Genomic DNA, 24,615 nt, shown 5'->3' with positions numbered 1-24,615 from the left:
CCTGACGATGTCGTCTCTCGTGATGTTCTTCGGTGTACTACAAAGGCGTGCTGCCTATGGCCGCCCTCCTGGGCGTGGCAGGAATCCTCTTCGACAGCGCATCGTCGTCATGCCGATGTAAATCCCAGGGCATCCTTGGGCGGGGCATACGTATCGGTAGACGACGTTGGACTTCTTCAGGGGGTCTCCTACCGGTGGGGAGGGGTTGTTCTTCATCAGGAGGCCTTTCGTACGCCGATTCTTGTAGTAAATAATGAGGGACACTCTCTTTCCTTCCTCCATGGGCCGGACGTGTTCCTCTATTATTTTCTTCATGGCTGCTTCTTCCTCCTTGTATTGGTGGTGCATGAAGGCTTTATAGAAAAGTTTGATATCCTCCGGGGGCGGAATGTTCCTTCTCTCTTCCTCCATCATGTACCACTTGTCAAGGGCGGCTCGAGTTTCTCGGTTTACGAGTTTGTTCGAGTACCCATTGTTAATTAGCATCTGGGATGCTCGGTCGAGTTCGAGGTGTGTGTCCTGCCACGTCGAACAGTGCGAGAGGGCCCTCCTGACGAAGGCCCTGACGGTGGTGGTCTTGAACCGCGCAGGACACTCGCTATCACCATTCAGACAAAGTCCGAGGTTCGTAGCTTTGGAGTAAACTGTAGTCGCCAACTTCTGATTCGTCTTCGTGACAAGGACGTCGAGGAAGGGGAGCCGATCGTTGCTGCTATACTCGACAGTGAAGTTGAGTGCGCTGTGCTGCAGGAACTGCTGCCGAAGGGCTTCTACCTCATCCTCGCAGTCGGCTTGCACGAAGATGTCATCGATGTAGCGTCCGTATGTACGGGGACATCTGTGTTGCGAGAAGACCCTTTCTTCCACTTCTCCCATGTAGAAGTTAGCGAAGAGGACTCCTAAGGGGGACCCCATCGCTACGCCGTCCTTTTGGCGGTACATCTGTCCTCGGTGGGTGGTGAAAGGGGCTCTCTTCGTACAGATATCCAGCAGGGTTCGTAAGGAGTCTTCTGGGATGTTAGGGGGTCTCATATCGGGATTCCTATATACCCGCTCCACCTACGAAGATATTAACGCGCGCCTTTCAATGATGAGGATATATAATTAAGAAATGATTTGGTACATGGGAGATTTGAATGCCTAGATGATGGTGAATATAAGAAAAGTCATGATGTATGTGATAAAAATTCACATATGAATACAAACACACACACACACATATATATGAGATAAAAATGTGTTGGATGTAATGCAGTGTCTTGAGTCTTGAGCGCTTATATTCGCTGATAACATAGTGTTGATAAACAGGACCAGAGAGGGAGCTGGGGTGGAGGTACCAAGGTTGAGTGAGGCACTGAAGAACGAGGAATGAGGATTTAGATGTACAGCACCGTATGTTGTTAACCAGTGTTTGGCCACAAAATTTTATCAACCCAATAAATTATCTTTGTATCTTCCTGGTCAAGCAAATAACCAAGCATTATTCATGCAGAAATTTCTCAAGTAAGAGGAAATTGGGAAATACCATTTCTTTTCCCTGACAGCAATTCGATAATTGGTTATGCTTTCATCTGCTCTATCTACTCCCCCTTTCGTGAATAATTTTTTGTCATCAAAGAGGGCATGGTTATCATTACTTTCTTTTCTTGAGTTTTTTGTTAATTTTCTCGTTTTGTTAATGGGTTTACTGCACGTTGATTTGATGTTACAATACCAACACCATTCGTGTTCCTATTATGCAGAAACCTACCACACTGAACCACTCTACCTAAATGAGATAAATCTCTGGCAGAAACAGACATCCACGCCGGAGAACAGTATTCTAGTAAAGGAAGCACATATGGTCTAAAACAGGTAGCACTGATTTCATCACTATCATAAATAAATGAGGCCTTATTAATAATAACTAACTTTCTTGCGGCATTTACTGAAACTTTTATTAGATGTTTGTCAAAGGTTATATGTGTCAAAAGTTACAACTAGAATAGTTAAAGTTTCAGATTCATTCGGCAAAGTTCCATCCACCTGAAAAGGAGGATGGGGTTGGAAATCTGTACGAGATCTGCTAATCAATAGTGTTTTCGTTTTACTGGAGTTTTGCCTCATACCCCACTGACAACACCATCTACTAACTCAGTCCATGTCAAAATTGACGCTGAGGCCAGTTTCATTTCATTTCATTTGCTACACCCACAAGTGTTGCATCACCGTCATACTGAACAATCTTGTTTTCCAGGCCAACAAACCTTATCACTTGTATACGATAAAAATAACAGTGGACCAAAAACAGTACCCTGTGGAACTCCAGACAAAACTCGTTGCTGCCTACCTGTAAGAAAATCTTGAAGTAATCGTAAAACATATCCACCCACTCCAAGTCTGAAGCACTAAGATCTATTTGAATTACTCTAAACTCAATACCTTTATCAAGGTATCTTGCAAATGGCATGTCAAGTCTTAAAAGAGCATAGTTGGTACCTGACTGCTTTTTATGCAACTTGGGAGAGCACAGGGAGACATGCCACTCTTTGGAACAGGCACTCCACTCTTTGGAACAGACACTGTATTACTAAGCTTGCGTTCATTTGCAAAAGTAGTACATCGACATAAAAATCTATAGAATCTACTACTTTTGGTACACACACTAAAAACTTATTTAAAAGACAAAGGGAAGAAACTATCAGCATCTTCTCCACCTAAGCTATCAAGATTATCAACAATTTTCTTAAATTCTCTGAATCAAAATGCAAATTTTGTAAGAATAAGTTCAGGATGACAAGTATCTGGGAGAGGGACATCCTCAGCCGATTGCTTAGCTTCAAAAGCTTGATGAAGCAGTTAAGCCTTTTCCATACGGCCAGTAACTAAGCTATCATCATCTGTTAGTAGTGGTGGAATGGAAGGTGAACCTGACATAAAGATAGATGATGCCAATTTGGGCCACCACAGACGAGGCTGCATAAGAGGCTGCGTAATTTCCTTCAAGTTTCCTCTTTAAGGAATTATTGTAATTTCTCTCGGCGGTATGGTTTAAGTTCTATTCATAGCACGGCGAGACTCAATACTTGTCTACATGTATAGTCAAAGAATGGCTAGACATTTGTCCAAATTTGATAACCTTTCTAGATACATACCCTATTAAAATAGCTGTCAGCGTTTCATTTAACTTTTTGGGATCAGGATCTAATAGAGCATCTGAAATATTAAGTACCTGACAAGCTTCAATAACGCGATCCCAATTGGTTTTTCAATTTGTGGCATTAGGAATATACTGATTAACAGATAAGTTCATTTCAATGGCTCAATGATCAGAAGTGCCTATATATTCAGGCACTAAACTTGGCAATAGTTGGTACATCTTAGAATATGAGGTCTGATCTATTACCAGAAATGTGAATGGGTTCCTCAATTAGCTGGACAAAATCAGAGGATACACAAAACTCATGAGCAGACCAGCTATGCTGATCTCTGGTATTTGACTTTGGCCACTCACTGTGCTTTGCACTAGTGTTCCACAAATAATGAATGAGGCTTTTGAATCCTGTGACTGAGCCATATAAATCCTTTCCAATAGACAGTCATATACACAATCGTCGATATTTGGATTGCAGTAAACAGCAAATATGTAAACATTGTGTAGAACTTGCTGGAAATTTTAAAACAAATAACTTCACGGCAACTACACTCCAAACTTTTCTGACGATAAATAGGTCATCAGGACTTTGTGTATACAACCATATCTTGCGCATGTGGGATGTTATGACGACACATAAAGTCAGGGCTATCAAACCCTGGATTAGAAACTCAGTCTTTAAGTTATCACTACTTTCAAGAGTCAGATAAAAAACATCAAATTGTGGTTGCAGGCACAACTCTGGAGATTAAGAAAATTTGACCTTAAGCCCCGAATATTGGAGTAAAATACTTAGTAATTTCTATTACTGCAATAAGTAATAGGCCAGGGTTTAGTGCAATGTCTCCCGAAAGAATTAAAATTAACAACATAAAATCAGTATCAAAACTAATAAATAGACTCATAACAACAGTAATATTATAAAAAAAATCAACAGAACAAAAAAAATACCAACAACAACAACAGTATTTACATTATTTACAAAAATTCTGTTGAAAGAAATAATAAAAGTGTCCATATGTCATTGAAAAAAAAAGTGCTAGAAGCAACTGGTCGACAAGGTGGGGCCGGTGCACCTTGTAAGACGAACGAAATCCGCCAGGTTTGCTACAACAAGGGGGGGAGGGGGGAGGAGGACAGTCAAGATGGGCTCAAAGACAAAATGCTCAGGAGGGAAAGTCTTGGTAAAGACGAAAGCACCTTCCTGATAATCCACCAAGCAATTTATGCTTTCTCATCAACCGTCTAACACACTTTTTGAAAAACCAGTAAAATGCACGAAAATGAGTGTACCCTCAGGCAAGGGGACTCAAACCAAAGACCATGGAAAGTCACAAATACAATACTGCGATTTCGTCTGATTCGCTGGGAAAGATCCATGGTGTTATAGCTTTCAACCAGTATTAATAAGACATGCCTAATGACAGTTACAGATGAATGCTTGCAGAAAATGGTTCCCTGAGAATTCGCTGATAATCCCTTCTGCTTCCATATTTGCATAGTAATGTGTATATGACTCTTTGAAACAGGATATATATATATATAATATATATATATATATATATATATATATATATATATATATATATATATACACACACACACACACACACACACACATATATATATATATTATATATATATATATATATATATATATATGTATATATATGCAATATATATATATATATATATATATATATATATATATATATATATATATAGAATACTGAAGTCTTGAGAAGGTACCTTCTGATACACGCAAAACAAAAGATTAAATAACGTGAAAAAATGGAAACTTACCTTTGTTGCCCTGAGTTCTTCTTCTGTTCTGTGTACGTTGAGGAGGGGCGTGACACGGACAAGCAACCTCCACCAAGGCCAGTCTCGTACTCCCATGAACTTACGGACATTCTTTTGGATACAGCGTATAGCCGTTTCTTGTACCTGATCAAACCAATAAAATGAATCATTAAATGTCCAATGATAAACAATACTTAGAATGAAAATACACCAAATACCATCCTAGCTACTTATTAAACATAAAACACACACATAAGTCCCAAGATAAGCAAAAAAAAATGCGAACTCTTCCAAAGGTTCAATTAATGTTAATGATTCTTGAAACATATTAAAAAGCAGTGTCTTTGCGAAACGAGAAGCGATTCAGCTGGGGTTAATATTAACATAAACGTTTAGGTCTCTGATGTTTAAAAATGTGGACTCCTTTTTTTTTTTTTTTTTTTTTTTTTTTTAAAGACTACGAAGTCTTGGTACCTTGAAACTCTAACCCCATTTGAGATCACTGGATTCTTTTAATTATTTCTATTCAGTTTTGAGCTGTCAATTTACGCTACATTCCCTGAAGGGCAAATTCAATGCTGTTTCACTTATGAACTGATTATCTTTGAACAATTCGGCTTTTTCCTTCCCAAGGATTATTGACTTTGCTGGAATTCCATTCTCCTTATTCCATTTTTATCATTCGTGTCCCGTTCTTATACCAGACTATTCAGCATTTAGTGTACACAACTATTTACTCGATTATAATATAAATTCCTCTGGATACCTTTCATGATGCTCATTCCTTCGAATATCTTTTGTGATATAAATTCCTTTGGACACAGAAGGTGAAGGAAAAGGAAACTACGACCAAGACCTGCTCTGACACCACCAAGCAAAGCATAACACAACATTCTCGCACAATTATGACTATGACAGTGCCCACTCCCTTCATGGTGCCTGCACCACAGAGATATCCCGAGTGCAAAATGAGTAAAACATGTTACGCCTTTTCGTCCTTTTTGTAATACTTTTTAGTTCCTCACTGGACGAATGGGTTGCATACTCGCCTATCAATCTGGTAGCCCGAGTTCGCTCCCTACTCCTGCAATGCGGAAACAGGAATTTATTTCTGGTTATTAGAAATTCATTTCTCGATATAATGTGGTTCGGATCCCTCAGTAAGCTGTAGGTCCCGCTGCAGAGTAACCAATTGATTCCTGGCCACGTTAAACAAAAACCTAGTCCTTCGGGCCCAGCCCCTGGAGACCTGATAATCAGCCAAGTGGTCTGTTTAAACTAATATATATTTAAGTTTGTAATACATTTACCCTTAAAAAAAAAGATTTCCTGTAACAAAGCTGTCCATCATCACAGAAGCTGAAAGCAGAATGAGAGGCCACCTTGCTTAAGTAGCTAATCTGACGTGAAAATCTCATGTATGTATGAATGTCAAAGGCTACCTTTGCTGAGCTCTGCAATGGCGCAGTGAGTTTACTAATGGAATGAAGTAAATCATAAATGCATTCTACAAATACATATGCGCAATAGAAAGTATATGAGTGAAGTTATTTTTAGCGACCGCAATCTCTTACAGCATCGGATGATTGGACTAAGACAAATTTGTTGAAACTGTTGATTAACTGACGAAATTCAGTTCTCTTAATATAAAAATTCATAAATTAATTTTCATAGAAAAGTGCTTTAAATTTTCAGTTGGGTTAAGGTTTTCCTTATCACTTATATCTATCCTTGATTATTGTTACCCGCTTCGAGGTAAAATCGGTACACCGTAGAAAAAACATCTCCAAATGCACTTCCAGTACAATTTTTTAAAATTTCCCTTATATAGATTAACAAATACTTTTCAATGATGTTGAGCTTTTTCTGTATTTGGTAACAGAAGTGGGTTGCATTCTTGTACGTAGGCCTATGCTGACTTTACCTCACATCAGCCTCGCCCACTCATATGTCCATCAAGTGTCAACGAAATAATATACAAATATTTGAAGTCCGAGCCCGACAATGGGTGATATGTTTCCTGGCGAAGTAACCAATAAATTGGGGAGTAAGAAAAGGCAGAAAAGTATTTAAATCCCCGTTAGAAATAAGGTGGCGTCTTTCAGCATCATTTGGAAAGCAGATTGAATGCTTAGCTTCATTGGGCTCGTACAGGATAAGCACAATGACATTACATTATTTTTTATTTTTAATCAACCTGTTTACAATAGAGTATACATAGATGAATTCATGGTTTCCATAAAAAACAGGCCGCCTTTGTCAATGTTCACCTGCCAGAATTTTAAAGAGCTACGGTATGGCACTACCCCTCCCTTTCCAGCGCACTACAGGTCTCACCCGTATTGTTCTTATGACGTGATTTCTACTTAATTTCATACAACACGCAATGTAAGAAAAATCAGTATTGAGATCAGCACGAAAGAAAAGCAGTAGCAAGGACGAAAGGAATTTTGAGTTTTGAACGAACCAGACGTGTATTTTTCAAAATTTTAGTCACGACTTATGATTTTTATCAACTGAAGAAAAATTATGAAGAAAACGACGTATCTGAAACTTTTAAAACTTACACATTACCGCTGTGATATAATCAGAACAATATCTTATATCAGTTAATTTATCAAATAACGTACTACACATTTCATAATTTGCAATGTTAACAGTCGCTATAGTCCTAATTGCATAAAGGTTAGGCCTATACCAAGCCTATCAAAAAATTTGTGAGATGAGGCTTAAGGATTTTGATGGTAACTGATGCTCTTCATTTAAAAAAAAAATTGCTGTTTCAATTTCAATTATCATAAACTATGCTGACGTCTTTTCAGGTATGAGCCCAAAAACATCCAACCTTTGGGGGCGAGGGCTGATAGCAGTCCGGGGGTTTGACTAAAATAAAGGAGCAGTTGAACAGCTCTCATTACGTTGAAGACTGAAAGGAACGGCTCTTACTACGTAAGAGTGATGGTGGTGCGACCCGAGTCACAGACTATCTATGTGGCAATGGACAATCCTCAATCCATAATCCTATGAGCCAACATACGTTCTTCGGGACCGAATGTCCAGCAAAAGCTCCTGACCTGAGCCAAACTGAAGATCTCTAGGCTACGCGACTCAGAAATGGAATGGTATCAAATCAAAACTAGAGAAACCTTGATTAGGCATGCAAGTCCAATATGGGAATCACTTCGGTCTAAACGTCATGAAATTGATAAGTGCGCTAGGGAGACTGACATGCATTTGTAAAAATTATTTTTTCCAAAATGAATGTTTAACTTTAATTGTTTGTTTTTATTCACACCTTGATAAATCTTAAAAACAAAGCACTCAATTGTATCAGCACTTGATTCTTGTTCTATGAATATCATAGATATAAAGTATTTTCCTAAAGGATTGCTCGAAATATCGGCGTCTTGTTATCAAATTTTCTGTTAATTAACTTTCATTAACATTCTTTCTACTTAAATGTGGAAACATTTCTTTGCCTGCCTGGCTAGAAATACATAATATTGAAAAAAAAATCTGGGAATTATCTGAGAATCGGCGATTAGCACTTGTCTCTTGCTGCGTAGCGCTCAGGTCACCACTTGACGAGTTGCCAGTTATGTAAAACGAAGAGGAAAAGTGACCGGTAAAATGAAACGTAAACAACACGATACATTCATGAAATGGGTGAATACGAATTCTTTCACGAAACTTCAGGGAAATCACATGAAGAACAGAACTGTGAACAAAGAGGAGAACTGAAAATGATCCTACCTGTACTGTATTATTCACTGATTCCACGGACAATATTTAATCAAATGAAATACAGCATGAAGAGAGGGGCGGTCAAAAGAGCACTCGGTAAGGACGAGAGAACGAATAAAAAAGTTGCATCTTGCGATAATGAATTTTGCCATTCCTACTGACCCTTGCATTATAGCCTTTAACAATGAGTTTTTAAACGCAATTATATGACCTACTGTCAATATTCATTCCATAGTGTTTCATTAAATGTACAGAAAGGAAACTACAATCATAAACATAATTCGAAATTAAGTAACTTATGTTTGCCATGCAGTGAGCATAGAAGCATATGATGAAGGTAAAGCTTTCGATTATAAGAGCATGTCACTGACACAATGAGGGTATAAGCTTAACACCCACATAGATATTTACAAGAATCCACTGCTGTCAAATATGACGTTGATTGACTCTGTATTGACGAGAGGGACGCGAATCCCTGGACCGCCTGAATAGGTAACGATATGTAGCTTATTGAGCAACCTCATCAAGATCACAGTTATGAGACTCAGGTTTTCGCACATTGTGTTAAGTGCATGAAATAAAAGACTGTTCGAGACAAGCCATGCATCCATTACCTTTCTCTTCTCGAGTCTCTTCCTGGCCAAGTAGCCGCGGCAGTGTGCTTGGAAGTGAGTAATCTGATCGGCGAGGACCAAATCTCGCTGCTCCTCCAATCGGCTGATGGCGCCCGTTCGGAAGAAGATCTGAAATGATGAAACCACTGATTGATGCACTTCTCTTACCGCAAGTCTTTCTACACAAATGAACCAATACCTTGTTGCTCTCAGTGTAGTATGTATCAAAATCAATTACACATTATAAAACGACTTAAAAATCATTCTACTTTGATAACATTCTTAAGTGCCTAGTTTTCAAGTATTCACTATATCTTAAAGGAGGAGACAATCCAAAAAATGACAGAACAGGTGTAAAGCAAAATTCAAACTGCATATAAAAAGGACATCCTTTTTAAATTAAAACTGAAACAGTCACCAAATAAACTAATTTGCGTAACTTAGTTTATATTAAGGTTCAAACTGAAAAAAGAAAGAGCGCCATTTCAGTTTTTTTATCTTCGTTTTCAACAGAATAAACCACAACAAAACTATATAACAGAATTATTTTTAGCTCAAAAACCCTGGACTTTGACACCTGAACCAGACATAAAAAACTTTCAAAAAACTTTTTGGTGAACTTACACTTAGTAAGAAAGGCATCAGAAGAGCAACGACACTACGCTTGTCTTCCTTTAGTTACTTAAAATATTACCACCACCATAAAGACCTTGGTTCAGGCAACATGGTAAACAGAAAATCAAAAACAACCCACACATCTTAATCACGCTGTCAAAAACCTTGAACGATAGCAATCCCTGTGGCTAAGACAATTGCGATGGGATTTGTAGCAGTAGTAGGTAAATACGTACATGCCCTAATCAGAAATCTATGCATGTGAATGACCAAGTGCCTCTATTCAAAACCATGAATACAGTGCTCGTTTCCCTCTCATCCTGGACCAGAGTCAAGTCATTCAGTTTGTTCCTCCAACCAAGAAAATATTCCAGGCGTTTTATCTATTACATTACAATAACTGAAAGGTCCTTATCCTTTCAAGACCCCTAACGCACTTTTAATACTTATTTTTATCGTTTTCACCGATGGACTTTTATCGTTTTAAAGTTTCGAATATAGAATTTCGATAGAGAAAGCAATGTCTTTCTTTATCACTTTATAACAGCATATACCTTCGACATATGACAAATTACTTAGCTTAACACGCAAGACAAATTACTACACCCTCACTGAAATTTTTGAAAGTACGACTTTTGCTACATTTGACACATCCATCTCTGAATTACGTAATTATTCCCATTAAACTGGGAGAATCCATTTATTTCCATCTGAGAGAGAGAGAGAGAGAGAGAGAGAGAGAGAGAGAGAGAGAGAGAGAGAGAGAGAGAGAGAGAGAGAGAGAGAGAGAGGAAAAATAAAAATTGAAACATTAAAGCGCAAACTTACTTTAAAATGTTCTACGACAACCAACCCAACTAATTATCAAACAAAAGTTGAACTGTGAGATAACCAAGCCTCATTCTTATTTTAAAACACGATGAAAGTACAGCACTGATTAGCAATAACTGCAAACCTGAAAAGGTCGCCAAACAGCTTTATAAAATACTTCTGATTTGCCTGGCTCAGCATTTGCGTTGTCCAGATTATGTCCTTTGAAGAAAGCAACGCGGATCAAAAAAAATACAGTATTGTTAGGAGTCTAAACAACTACCTGATAGTCAATTCTTTGCAAGAAATTTTCGGACAGGGCCTCCAGAAAATCAAGAACCTTGAAGAAATGAAGCCAAAGTTCTGCCCAAATAATGGGACACCATCCACACGTCATATACTGTGTTTTTTTTTTCTACAATCTCGACATATAAATCAAAATAGAGGTCCTAGCATTAACAAGCCCGATCTTCATGCACATCATCACATATCCCTTATAGTATTTTCATTCTTGATTGAGAGCATCAATTTAAATTTCAAATTTGATACATAGCTATGGTTACTGTTGACACTTTTAACACGATTCCGTCAAAAACAAAACAACGCCTTAGATACCAAGAAATCCTTTTAGCAACAAAAACTGGACGTTTTTCCCATTTTACACACTTTTTTATCGTGGCTGGTGAACTGTGACAGGTGTTTTGAATAAGACGGAGGGAAAGTTGAAGATTTTGAAGAGAGAGAGAGAGAGAGAGAGAGAGAGAGAGAGAGAGAGAGAGAGAGAGTGTGTGTGTAAACCCAGCAAAATATAACTTCCTTTCAAGTCAATGGCTTTTGCTAATCTTTAAGGTCCGCTGAAGAATACTTGAAGAACTAGCTAGGCGAACCAGAAGCCCTTTTAATGGATGAAAGTTTCCGTCAGAGAACCAAGGACTACTGATTTTCACTCAGTAATTGTGGGAAGAAATGGCTAACGGATGCTACAAACCACCTGAATCTCTCTCTCTCGCTCTCTCTCTCTCTCTCCTCCTCCTCGTCCTCCTCCTCCTACAATACCTATATACATGAGAGAAACTAACTGCAAAAGGAGACAACAAAACAGTGAGGACGCCCAAACGAAACGGGAGTTCCTGAGTCGGGGACGGATGAGGTCGACATGAAGGTTTGATAACTGGCACACAGGAAATTAGAGGAAAAAATTGGACCGAATTTGGTAACCAAAACTAAACGATATCTCATCGTTAGTCTGTGCAGCTGGGAAAACTCCTCTACAGAATCTATATATAATGAAAAAAATCTAAGTGGATCTCTCTTGTTTGCACTCTCTTCTGTCCTCCAATAAAAAAAAATCTTAAAAATACTTCATCAACCCAAGATTGCATTCATTTCAGCAGCATCTCTATTTGCATGTTTTTTTCCAAGATCTTACTGCTAATAAGATTCTTCTCTTAGTCCTCATTCTTCACTCTATAGTAGTACTTCTGTACTTTTCTCTCTCTTGACTACCAGATTCATCATCCTTCATATCAGCAGGTGCCATTCAAATGCACCTAATATAATCTTATTTTTTCTTTCTTCATCCGACCACTTACTGTTTTTCTTTACTCTTCCTAACCTCCCACGCCAACTTAAATTTCATCTTGTCCTTATGACGCAATCATGGAATTTTCAACACAAAGATCATGTGTGCGTGTGCATACATGTACGTACGTTTGTATGTATAAGTGTATATATATATATATGATATATATATATGTGTGTGTGTGTACTATATAATATATATACACACAATATGTATACATGTATTATATACACAAATATATATACGTATATATATATATATATATATATATATATATATATATATATATTACAAGAGAGCCAGAAGGAAATAATAATAAGTCATCAGTACCTAGAGGTTATGCACGTATACAAAAAAAGTCCACAGAGCGGTCCTAAAAACCAGGATACGTAAAAATGAAAGTATGTATCTTGAATTGTTGAAAAATACCATTCATAGTCCAACAATCCAGTACTTTTAAACCTTTCATAATACTAATAATGTAAACTGCCTTGAGTTTTAATAAAATTTATTTCATATTTATTTTTACAAAATCTGCGAACCAATACCTCCCTAGAATTCCCCCAGTCAATGGAATGATTATAATTAACCATATGCACAAAGAGGGCGTTGATTAAGTATAGCAGACACCATTTTACTACTTTGACAGCTATATTTCTTATTAGTCTTTACATGGAATGTCATAAATATAACCTACGTTATCAAATGGTGAGTTCTTTATTAAAATGGATTTGATAGGTGATGAATTTTTAGAAACAACAAAAACACTGAATTTTTGAAAAATCCTCTGTAAAGAGAAAAATCTGTCAATAAATGGTAAAATCTACAAATTATCCTTTATAAAAGTCTGCTGTGTCTGTTGCAAAAAAATGTTTGGGTCCTTTTCTTTCAAGGTTACGTTAACGAAAATTTGCAATGTTTCAAAGAATAACAACATTTAACATTTGTAAGAGTAGAGTAAAAGGTGTTTCTTCTGCAAGATGTTATTCCAAGGTTGCCAGTAGGCTTTTCAATCCATTTGAAAAAAAAAAAAAAAAAAAAAAAAAAAAAAAACGAAGGCTGACAATTCACTTAGTTTTGATGAATAAGGTGACTATTTTAGTAAAATATTTGCTAGGTTACCTGATCGAGAAACATATTCTGTTCCAGATTTAACCCAATAGGTAATAGCAATTTCAATAAGCTAAAAATATGGTTCCGAGGAAAAGACGCGTTAAGAAATTTTGTGTTGTTTGGGCATCTTCGCTTCAACAGACTTTTATTGAAACTACTCGTTAAACATTGGCTTGATAGGTTAGTCGCTAAACTGCTTAATTATAAATTTTCCATGCCGGCTAATACTACTTGAATCAACCTGTGTATAAAAGACTGCAAATTTACCTTTCATGGAAATTTTTATGATAATAATACGTCTCCTCAACACGCACAGGTAAATTAGTGACAGGGACTAGACATCAAAGTTATGGAGGAGACTATTAATATCACTGTAAGGAAACCTTTTCCCAGTGACGATCCCGTTCTCAATCACTTTAACAGACCACGTTTCTACAATTGGCCGAGCGGGATACTGCCTTTATTTTCAATGATGTTTCTTTTAGCCAAGTGCAAGGGATGGCAATAGGGAGCGCCCTTGGCCCAACATTTTCCAAAAATTTCATGAACTCCTTCGAGGAGTCTATTAACTACCATTCCCTCATTAGACAACACCCAGACAACCTCTGCAGAGGTGGCCAAACAGTCGATCGCGGCCACTTGCTTGGTCGATCGCCGTTCCCTTGCAATCCTACATAAACGCACAAAAACACAAGCATATATATATATATATATATATATATATATATATATATATATATATATATATATATATATATAAGTGAGGCAATTGTACTCATATTTTATCGTACTATGGCGCTATTTGAACATTTTTTCCCCCACCTAATAATGTGTGTTTATGTAGTAAGGTAGATCGTAAAAGACTTTTAGTCTCCTGAGCATATCTCGGAGTCCAAAAGTCTGGCCACCCCTGCTCTACACAATTGTTTATCGCCCGACTCATTTTGGTCTGCACGTCGACTTTTCTTTTTTTCAGGAAAGATTATTACGAACTCCTGAAAGGACTCGCAAAGGACGAGGATATCTTTAGTACAAGACCTAATAAAGGTAAGGGTATCTTAGACAAAAAATATTACATAAAAATGGAAGTTATTTCAAATAATAGTATGAAATTTGAAAAATTTGGTATTCCCGATCTTCATAAATGAAATCTAACACAAGATAACAGGTATTTGAGAACTCTTAAACTAGAAAAGGTGACCAGCGGAAATATTTATCGGGAGTTATTTTCTTTGGGGTCCTTATATGGTATTTCGTAAGGTCTCCCTAAAATACGCAAGGATTGAGTCCCCCTAAGACCTATTTTACCATCACTTAACACCCCGAACTATGAACTGGCGATGTTTTTGACGAAATATCACTACTCCTTAACTAACGAATTCTTCCAAACTGAAGGGAAGAGATTTTGTGCCATGATTCAAATATATTTATGGTAAGCCTTGATGTACTAGAATCACTCTTCACCATATATATTCCTGTGGAAGAGACTATAGAGATTATTTTAAGCAAATGATTCAAATTATTTTCTGATGCAGATTCTCTTTTTAATGGTTTTAACAAGCAATTCTTTCAATAAATTTTAGAACTGGCCGTGCTGGACACGACAAGTTTAACGCGTTATGCAAAGAAGTTTCTTAATACTGATGGTCTTCCTTGAGGAAGCTTCTTCCACTTGTTGTTTTATGGTAAGGTACGCGGATACAAGTTCCCGCTTTTTCGGTACTATAGTGAGGCAGATTTATTTTCTAGAATTTGTTTGTAGACAGCACACAAATGTATAGTTTACCTTGAATAAGGAGGAGGGCAATAAATGATCTTTTTGGGACCTTGTTTCGAGGGATAACAAAGGCTTTTATACTGTACTTATTAGGAAGAATCTTTTTACAGGACTTGGTATGAACTTTTACAGCTTTTGCTTTTGTTAACTTCAAGATTAATGGTATTTCGACTCTTCTCCTCTGAGCTTTTTCTTATAAATCGAACTGGTTTGCTTTGCACCAGCAAATTCTGCTAACATCAAAATATTTTAAGGGCAACTGGTTTCCCTCGAGGCTGTTTTCGAGGGCTCTAAGGAACATGCTGAATGAAAAATAAATAAACCACGCATGATCTTTACTCCACCAATAATGAAAATGTATGCTATTTTCCTCTCCTACTACATAATAATATTATATTTAGGGGGAAAAAGTCGGCCTGTATTTCAGAAATTTGTCCCTTTAAGGACTGTCGCAGCCCTGTCCTGTCTTCGAATGCTGAGTACAATTAAGAATAGAAGTATACTGTACGTGCCCAGGATGCGACCACGGACCCTGGATGTGACCATTGGGCCTATGTCGGACGCATGAGGAGGCTGCTGAGGGTTCGTATCCTCCTACATAGAATATAAAGACTTAAAAGTCGTTGGAAAAGTAAAGAGTGAAATACCCAGCTGGAATCTACGGAATTGTTTGTGGCCTAATTTGTGTTTTAGACTTCTTGTCATTGTTTTTATTATTTTTTTCTTTGTCTTCTCACTTCCACTGCTCAAGTGGGTTTTATGTGTATTTTTATGTTGATTCTATTTCTTATCTCATTCTCGTTATAAATTTTCTGCGTTTTAGTGTTTTCAATGCAATATATTTAGTGACTAAAATTATTTCAGTCTCGAAAATGCGACTGGAAAGTCGCTAAACGTCAGGTAATAAACTCTTCTATACACAAGATGTTTGTCCCTTCGCTATGGCAGATATGATTTGCCATTAATCTCATAAAATATACTACACCGAGTTTAAATTCAAAGAAGGTACAGCAAAGTTCGGGAAAACAGGGGAGCGGGGTCAGTCACCGAGGATTTGTCAAATTTGACCTGTCACTAACAAGGGCAGGACTCAGTCTACAAACACTTATCCGGTACAAATTTTTGTTTTCCAACCACTTTCATGTTCATAAGCACTACCCTGCTAGCATTTAGTAATATCATGAATTTCTACCACTTTGTATCATACCTCTGATAATGAAAAAGGTTGCAGACCCTGACCAGTGTAGGCTTTATTGCTAAGCCATTATCAGAGGTATGATACAAAGTGGTAGAAATTCATGATATACTAAATGCTAGCAGGGCAGTGCTTATGAACATGAAAACGGTTGGAAAACAAGAATTTGTAACTGATGAGTGTTTGTATGTATGTGTGTATATATATATATATTATATATATATATATATATATATATATATATATATATATATATATATATATATATGACTGGTAAAATGTTCTGTAACAACAGAATTCCATCTAATAAAAGGAGCCCATAAAAACACCAAAATATAGAGAGGAAAGTACTATATTTCAGAGACTGCTGTCTCTCTCTTTCAGGTATATGAATGAGAAAAACGTTTACAGAAAAGGTGGTATTTTATACCAAGAGATCCGGTCCCACAAGTAAGCCAATTTAGGTCACCCCCGCTGATAATCTTCCTTTAATCTTCTTAAGCGTTGGTTGAATAAACACTTCGTCGACGACATCCGAAATCCATGCTCCTTTTGAGATGTTCATTACCTGCTTCTCTTTTATTAAGGCCGATTCCATCATTTGACTCTTGTACCGGCAGTTGCTGCTATAAATTACATGTGACAAATTCCAGTTTATTCTATGGTTATGTTCATTTATATGGTTGAAAATAGCCGAGTTCTGTTGTCCATACCTAACTGACCGTTTGTGTTGTATTAATCTCTGGGGAAGTGATTTACCTGTAAATCTTATGTAAGATTGGTCACAGTCTTGGCAAGGGATCTCATAGACCCCAGAGTCCTTGGGAGATGTCTTTTGTTGGACGTTAATCAGGGATTTGGCTAAGGTGTTTGGGTAGGTAAATGCAAAAGGGTTGGATTTCCCAAGGGTGTGCGTTACTCTTTTAATCGTCTCATTCATATACCTGAAGAGAGAGACAGCAGTCTCTGAAATATAGTACTTTCCTCTCTATATTTTGGTGTTTTTATGGGCTATTTTATTATATATATATATATATATATATATATATATATATATATATATATATATATATATATATATCGAGCTGCAAATGTCCTTTAATATCTAATTCGCTCTACCTCGGAATTAATATATTTTCATATATGTTTAACCGAAGGGGAATTTATTCAGCGATTATAGAATTGCCGGCCGACGGGCACGAACCATCGACATCTTCAATTCCAGGATTGCCAGTCCTGGAATTGAAGATGTCGATGGTTCGTGCCCGTCGGCCGGCAATTCTATTATCGCTGAATAAATTCCACATTAAGCAACAAATATCGTTTAATATCTACTTCAAGAATATCACCGAAGGGGGTTATAATAATCAATAATAAACGATTAGTTGCCTGGTGGTTCGATACGTACTACCGAACGTTCGAGTCTCCCTGGTTACCGAATCATTAATCAGTTATAATTCCAGTTCGGTGATAATCCCAAAGCAGAGTGAATTGGATATTAAACGATATTTGCAACTTAATGTTTGTGAATAAAATGTCGCGATGATGTGATGAGCGTGAAATATAAAAACAACGTATCGTGTTTCTCAGTTATCAAGAGAAAGATCCACAGTAATATTCTTGTTTATAAAAACTAAATGCATTTGTAAACCTATGTACAGTGTCTATACCTTCGCCCACCCTTCTGTGACTTCTTCACTAACTAAACTAAAGGTACACATACAACAATGGTGAAGAAGGAAAAATAAATATAAACAAACTGAAAATAAACGAACAACTTATTGGGTAGTACTTCATTCCAGATCACCTAGAATTCTGGAAAGAAACGCTACCCAATGGATATATGTATATATATATATATATATATATATATATAATATATATATATATATAATTATATATATATATATACATATGTATATAATGTGATCTTTTCGTCTAACTCCTCTAGGCCAAGAGCAATAACTACTACAAATATACAGTCGAGATAACTGAATATAGTCAGGAAAAATACAATTTTTAAACATCGACTTAATTTTGTTAAAGTATCGTGGACCATTCATCTCTCGTTTATAAACAAGTACGTACACACACACACACACACACACACACACATATATATATATATATATATATATATATACACTTATATGCTGTTGCTTTCGCAATGCATATCATATTCTCCTTAACTGTATGAAGTGTTGTAACATTGTGTGCAATATTTTCAGATTCCTTAATTTGCTTAGAGTTAGTATGTTCTAATAATGTATGCTTAGATTTCGCATAATATAATTTAAAAGCCAAGATTAACACAGAATGTGAGAAGAAAGAGAAAATGGGATTGTCTGCTCGAAGCAGGAAAATAGATGTCACCAATTGGGACCAAGTGATTCCAATTTTTTTTTTTTATTTGTAAACAACCATGCACACTTGTGGCTTGTTTCAGACTATTGCCTTTGTCGAGAAATCATGTGAAGGATTGCATCATCTTTCGTAAGCTTAAAACATTTCACATACGTCTGATACCCTTCATTTCATATAAGTAGTTAGAGATGTTTTTTGTATTGAAAACTATCTAATGTTACTGGTAAATTAACTCTTATATCTCTTGACTTGTAAGTAGCTTAAATGTTCAAGTGGCAAGTTTGTGACGCCACTCAAGGAAATGAAGAAACTTACTATGAGATTCAGGGCCTCTGTAACACGGTTTTTTGGACTTTGCTCCTTGTCAAAGCATCGGATGTAGCTGAAAGTTGACATATATATATTTTACAACCACACACAAATTTTGTCAGCATTATCAATGACCTAAACCCGATAGTTTTAATTTTTATAGAGTAAAAATTATCTAGCCGACGCCATGGCCAATGGTTACGAGCCAAGAGTCGAAAAACATTCATTACGTAAGCAAAGTTAACACCTTTTGACGAAATGTTGCGCCGCCCATCCACTAGACAGAAACCCATTCACCTTGTTCCATCGGCTCTGAAACCCAAAGACTTTATGAATGGCGGAACGATACATAGATGTGGGTGGGGTATCTGTGCTAGCGTAGTAATACTGCTGTAGCAGTAGTACCGCAACAGTATAGCACTAATATACATGAATTAAACGTTTAGGCCAACTGCTGGGATCCTTGAGGATCATTTAGCACTTCTTACAACTACTTGAGAAATGAGTTTTTATAGCCAGAAGTTAAATTTTCTAATCCAACAATGCCCATGATAACCTTCAGTGTTATCCTGAATTATAACGAGGCGAAAGTGGGTGGAGCCTCATGAAGTTATCATTCTGACGATAATTATTCGTGAAGGTTTAAAGCCAAAATACGGGGTACCGGCTATTTTTTTTTCTTTTCAGTAAATAAGTAGATAGCCAATAAATAAAAATTGCATGACATTAGATATAGCAGTTATCAAATCAAGCTTGTCTACTATGTTTTTTTTTTAATTACCATCTGTTCCCTACATCTTGTTAATCTGATTGTGACCTATAAAGCAGACTGTAATTTCTTAGGAAACTTATTTTGGGAGTTAGACTAATAATCGAAGTATTTTTGTATTCATTAACACATTTTGTTGGTTTGTTCATTATGACAATTATCAGTGGAGAGGTTTCAGAGTTCATAAAGGTGTACTGCTTTGCTTGTATTTAAATTTGTTTGTCATTGTTGCCAGAGGTATAGCCTTTGTTACGTATAGCCAATCATCCACCGAGAAAGAGGGAAGAAATGCTGTCATAAGTTACGTAACGAGTGCGTTCGAAACCTTTTCTCTGAGTAAGTTGGCCCGTCTTCAAAAAAAGTCACTTTTACATTGTAAGTACCAAATTTATTCAACCTACGTAATGCAGAATACAGTCAAAATTTATGTATATATGTGTATTCTGAATAAGCGTTACATTTATGAAATGCATAGATAAAAAGTTATTGCGAAAAAACCGTGTTACAGATGCCCTGAATCTCATAGTAATTTCATTCGAGAAGATTCTGTAATCATATCTTTTACTTTGAAAAACTTTTATTGTCTTAAATCATGTAATAATCAATGTTACTTATGATTGTAATCTCACTTTCTCTCTACTTATTGTTTTGAAAAAGAATCTTTATGATGTCAGCTGTCTCTGGTTCCCAAAATCTTTCAACCAATATTAAAGTAATTTCATTATAATTTGTTAATTATAATTTGTTAATAATTGTGTCCAACCTTTTGATCTTGTTTTACTTTAAGTTTATTAATAAGCTAGTATCGTTTCTCGTATATTTAAGCTCTTTCTTAGTTTGATGAACTCTGTAAGGGAGTCATATGACTTCGCAGTTTTGTTTTGTTTTTTCTTAGGCGTTTTGTTTACCACCTTCTCCCCCGGTATTAGTGAACGACTGAAGTGCCTTATTATCGATCGTAGTTTTTCTTTCCTATGAGCTGTGTTGACTTGAGTGATGGCTTGATCTTAAGGGTGATGATACATGAATGAGTTAGTTCGAGTTCCTCCTCACAGCCTGACGCTTTGCCACTGACTTTATGAGTTTTTGTAAGAAGATTATATTTCGGATCACGGCTTATCTAATCCTTCGCTGCCCTCTGTGTGGTTGCTGATGTTTGGTCACACGCGGCATCCGCCAGTCACGCCCCTTTCCTCGTTTGTCGAAAGGATTTCGAACGAGTTGGCCCGTATCATCAGCGTCAGTGAGCTCTTGAAACTCATGGAGATAAGTAGGGCGGCTATCTACAGGTATGGGAAGTTTTATAGCTATTCAAGACGATCGTGGATTGCTGTGTACCTGTACACAGCAATCCACGATCGTCTTAAATAGCTATAAAAACTTCCCATACCTGTAGATAGCCGCCATACTTATCTCCATGAGTTTCAAGAGCTCACTGACGCTGATGAAAGGGTCAATTTGCTCAAGCTCCAATGCCTGTAGGCAACCCAAAACAAAGATTTGCACGCCCCTGTATGCAGTAAGGTCTACTGGACCTTGTATGGCCTGATAAGATGTTCCACTAAGCCCCTCGTGTTTATTCCTTATTTTAAATTTGTAAGGTTATTTTCGTATTTTGTTTATTAACTGAAGGTTTTTAAATTATTATAATTATTCTTAACAACATATATTCTGGTTACTAAGTTAAGTTTTGAGCGCAAGTTAGTTTGTATGCGTTAGGTAAGAATAATATTAAGTTTCCCAATTTATTTTCTCTTGCTTCCTTCTGCCTAACTTAGTTTCCTAGGTTAGTTTTATCTGGCCAGTGATTTGTAAGGTACCTTCCCAAAGTTGCGATTTTTAAAATTTCCTATTTCTTGGTTTAGGGTTTGATTTAGCTGTAGGTGATCTTTTAAAGATCTTAAGGTTGGTTTTTCCCTTGATATATATATTCATTTTTATTATTATCTTTACCAAACATTATATTTTCTGTATAAATAAATATTGTAACTTTTGGTGAGGTGTTTGTTCTTTTGTTCCTAAGTCGCTGTATTGTATTTTTACTGACCGCAAATTCTGAGTAGAGACAAGAACCGTTGAAGTTACGGCCGTAAATAAGGTCTTAACACCCAACCATTTTAGGCCGAGATACACTGATCAGTTGTTTTACAAGAGTGATGTGTTTTCAATCTGAGCTTTGAAACCTGGCATAAGGATTTCTCTCTCTCTCTCTCTCTCTCTCTCTCTCTCTCGTGCGAGATATTTTTTATTTCACACTGACAAGTATTTTATACTTAGAGATTGGTCAACCGTAAATTTTAGATTTCATGTTTCTTAGAATTATTTAATATTGCTAGTGCTTATTGAGGAATCTGAGCAAACATTGTACAAGTGTGTAACGGGGCCTTTTCCTTTTTTTGAAATATGGTGAATTTTCTTAATGTGGTGAATTTTGAAGCTAGCTGCAGCAGAAACATAGTTGGGACCAAGGTAATGTGTTATTATAAGTTGGAACTTAAAAACTGATTTTTACAGTGGTTTGGTGAAACTATTTCATTTTCACACATTGCAAATCTTTATGTTCTGTTTATTTTTTTTGAAGTGATTTTTTGTGCATTTATCCATTTTTCTTGTTGAAGTAATTCTTTATGCATTTGTCCATTTTTCTTTAAGTGTTTTTTTATAATTATGTTCTGGGTGATTACCACATTTTTCTGTGGTTTCATTTGATTAACTTAATTGTTTTCATTAATTAATCATTTCATATTTAATTGAATTTAACACTTGTGAATTAATTTGCATTTACTTAGAATTCTTTTCAAGTTTTATTGCTGCTTAGCACTTCTGAATTAATTTCAAAATTTTAGTTATTACCTAACACTTTTGAATTTCAATTGGATTAATTTTCTTGATTTTTGTGATAAATTAATTTTGATTTAATTTTGCTTAATAATTAATTCAAAAATGAATTAAACTTTACGTTGTTTTCAAGTAACAGTAAATTTCCCTGATATTGTGAAGTTCAACTATAAATTTTGAGTTTAATAATAAATTTTTGCATTCTAAATTTTCATAAGTGTTTTCTTTTTCACCAGTTTGGTTTGGGTAGAAATGCAGTGGTAATTGAGCAGTTTTCCTTCAATTTAATTGAAGTGAGTTAGAATCAGGGAAGTACTTATACTTTTAAAATAAGGGAAATACTTAGACTTTTAAAGCTGCTGATGGAATGATGCCCTTTAATTAATTTAATTACATATAAGATTACCTCACACCTGTTTTAATGAACTTAGTCTGATTTTCTGCAATATTGATAAGTTGTTTAAGGGATCACTATTGCCTTTAGAGTATTATGTCGTATTTTACTTGTGATGAAGGTTCAGGTGTCTGGCAGTTGTGAGGTAATTATTTCATGATTGGTAAGTGTAGTAACCAGACACTTGGCACTTCGTCATTATATACATATAATTATATTATATATATATATATATATATATATATATATATATATATATATATATATATGTGTGTATACATTATATATAGACATATGTGTGCACATATATGATATATATATAGATGTATGTATATATATGATAAATATATATATGTATATAATATGTATGTATAATAAAAAAGTTAAACAGCCAACTATGAAAGGTGAAAAAGTTAAGGACCAGGTTTTTAATTTTTCACCTTTTATGTGGATGTGGCTATTTACGTACATATTTGTCACGTGCTGTTTGGTGACTTATTGCTGATATATATACATCATATGCACACACAACATTATATATATATATATATATATATATATATATATATATATATATAGATATATATATATATATATATATATATACACATACATATACATATACATACATATATATATATATATATATATATATATATATATATATACTTTTTTTATATATATATACTATATATACATACATACACATACTATTATTATTATATATATATATATATATATATATATATATTATATATATATACATATACTATATATATATATATATACATATATATATTAAACATATATACAAAAATTTATATATACATATATACACATATTACAAATATATACATACATATACACCCTATTATATATATATATATATATATATATATATATATATATATATATATAAATGTAATAACTCACAATGCTTTTTCAAATTCTTTGTTCTTTTTTGGATACGCTTGTCACTACAAAGCCTCGAGATCCAACTTCAAAGAAATATGAAAGAAATCATGATGTTCGGTAGCGGGAAACGACGAGGTCACCTCGTCGTGATTCTTGTATAGCGGATTCGTTCGCGGGATCGTTTCCCGCTTCCAGACATCATGATTTCTTTTATATTTCTTTGAAGTTGGATCTCGAGGCTTTGTAGTGACAAGCGTATCCAAAAAAGAACAAAATTTGAGAAGTTAACAGGGCATTGTGGGTTATCACATTTAGTACATATGTATCTGGTAAAATGACCAGTAGATTCTGCATATATATATATATATATATATATATATATATATATTATATATATATTACATATATATATACATATATATATATATATTAATATATATATTATATATATATTATATATATATATATATATATATATATATATATATATATATATATAAAACACAAGGAGCTGAAGGAGACGTCATGAACTAGCATTTGTAGAACGAGATCACCTTGCCGGCCTTTTCCCGCTAACCGACATCATGATTTCCTCAAATCTTTATGAAGTTGGAGCTCAAGGCTTTGTAGTGGCTTTGTA

General features: G+C 35.5%; 1 protein-coding gene across 8 annotated transcripts in view; it reads right to left on the bottom strand.

The window, feature by feature from the left end:
* The window catches only part of LOC135223644 (unconventional myosin-XVIIIa-like), a 1,035,943-nt gene that overhangs the window by 197,447 nt on the left and 813,881 nt on the right, over positions 1-24,615 (bottom strand). For all 8 annotated transcript variants that reach the window (XM_064262281.1, XM_064262286.1, XM_064262283.1 and 5 more), the window contains 2 exons: positions 9,295-9,423; positions 4,937-5,080 (listed from right to left, as the gene is read on the bottom strand). In XM_064262281.1, the coding sequence (XP_064118351.1) occupies positions 4,937-5,080; positions 9,295-9,423 (273 nt within the window). The remainder of the gene's footprint in view (positions 1-4,936; positions 5,081-9,294; positions 9,424-24,615) is intronic.

Source organism: Macrobrachium nipponense, chromosome 10 (genome assembly GCF_015104395.2).
Source record: "Macrobrachium nipponense isolate FS-2020 chromosome 10, ASM1510439v2, whole genome shotgun sequence".
NCBI lineage: Eukaryota > Metazoa > Arthropoda > Malacostraca > Decapoda > Palaemonidae > Macrobrachium > Macrobrachium nipponense.
The sequence above is the reverse complement of the archived record's forward strand: the minus strand, read 5'-3'. Positions and strand labels throughout refer to the sequence as shown.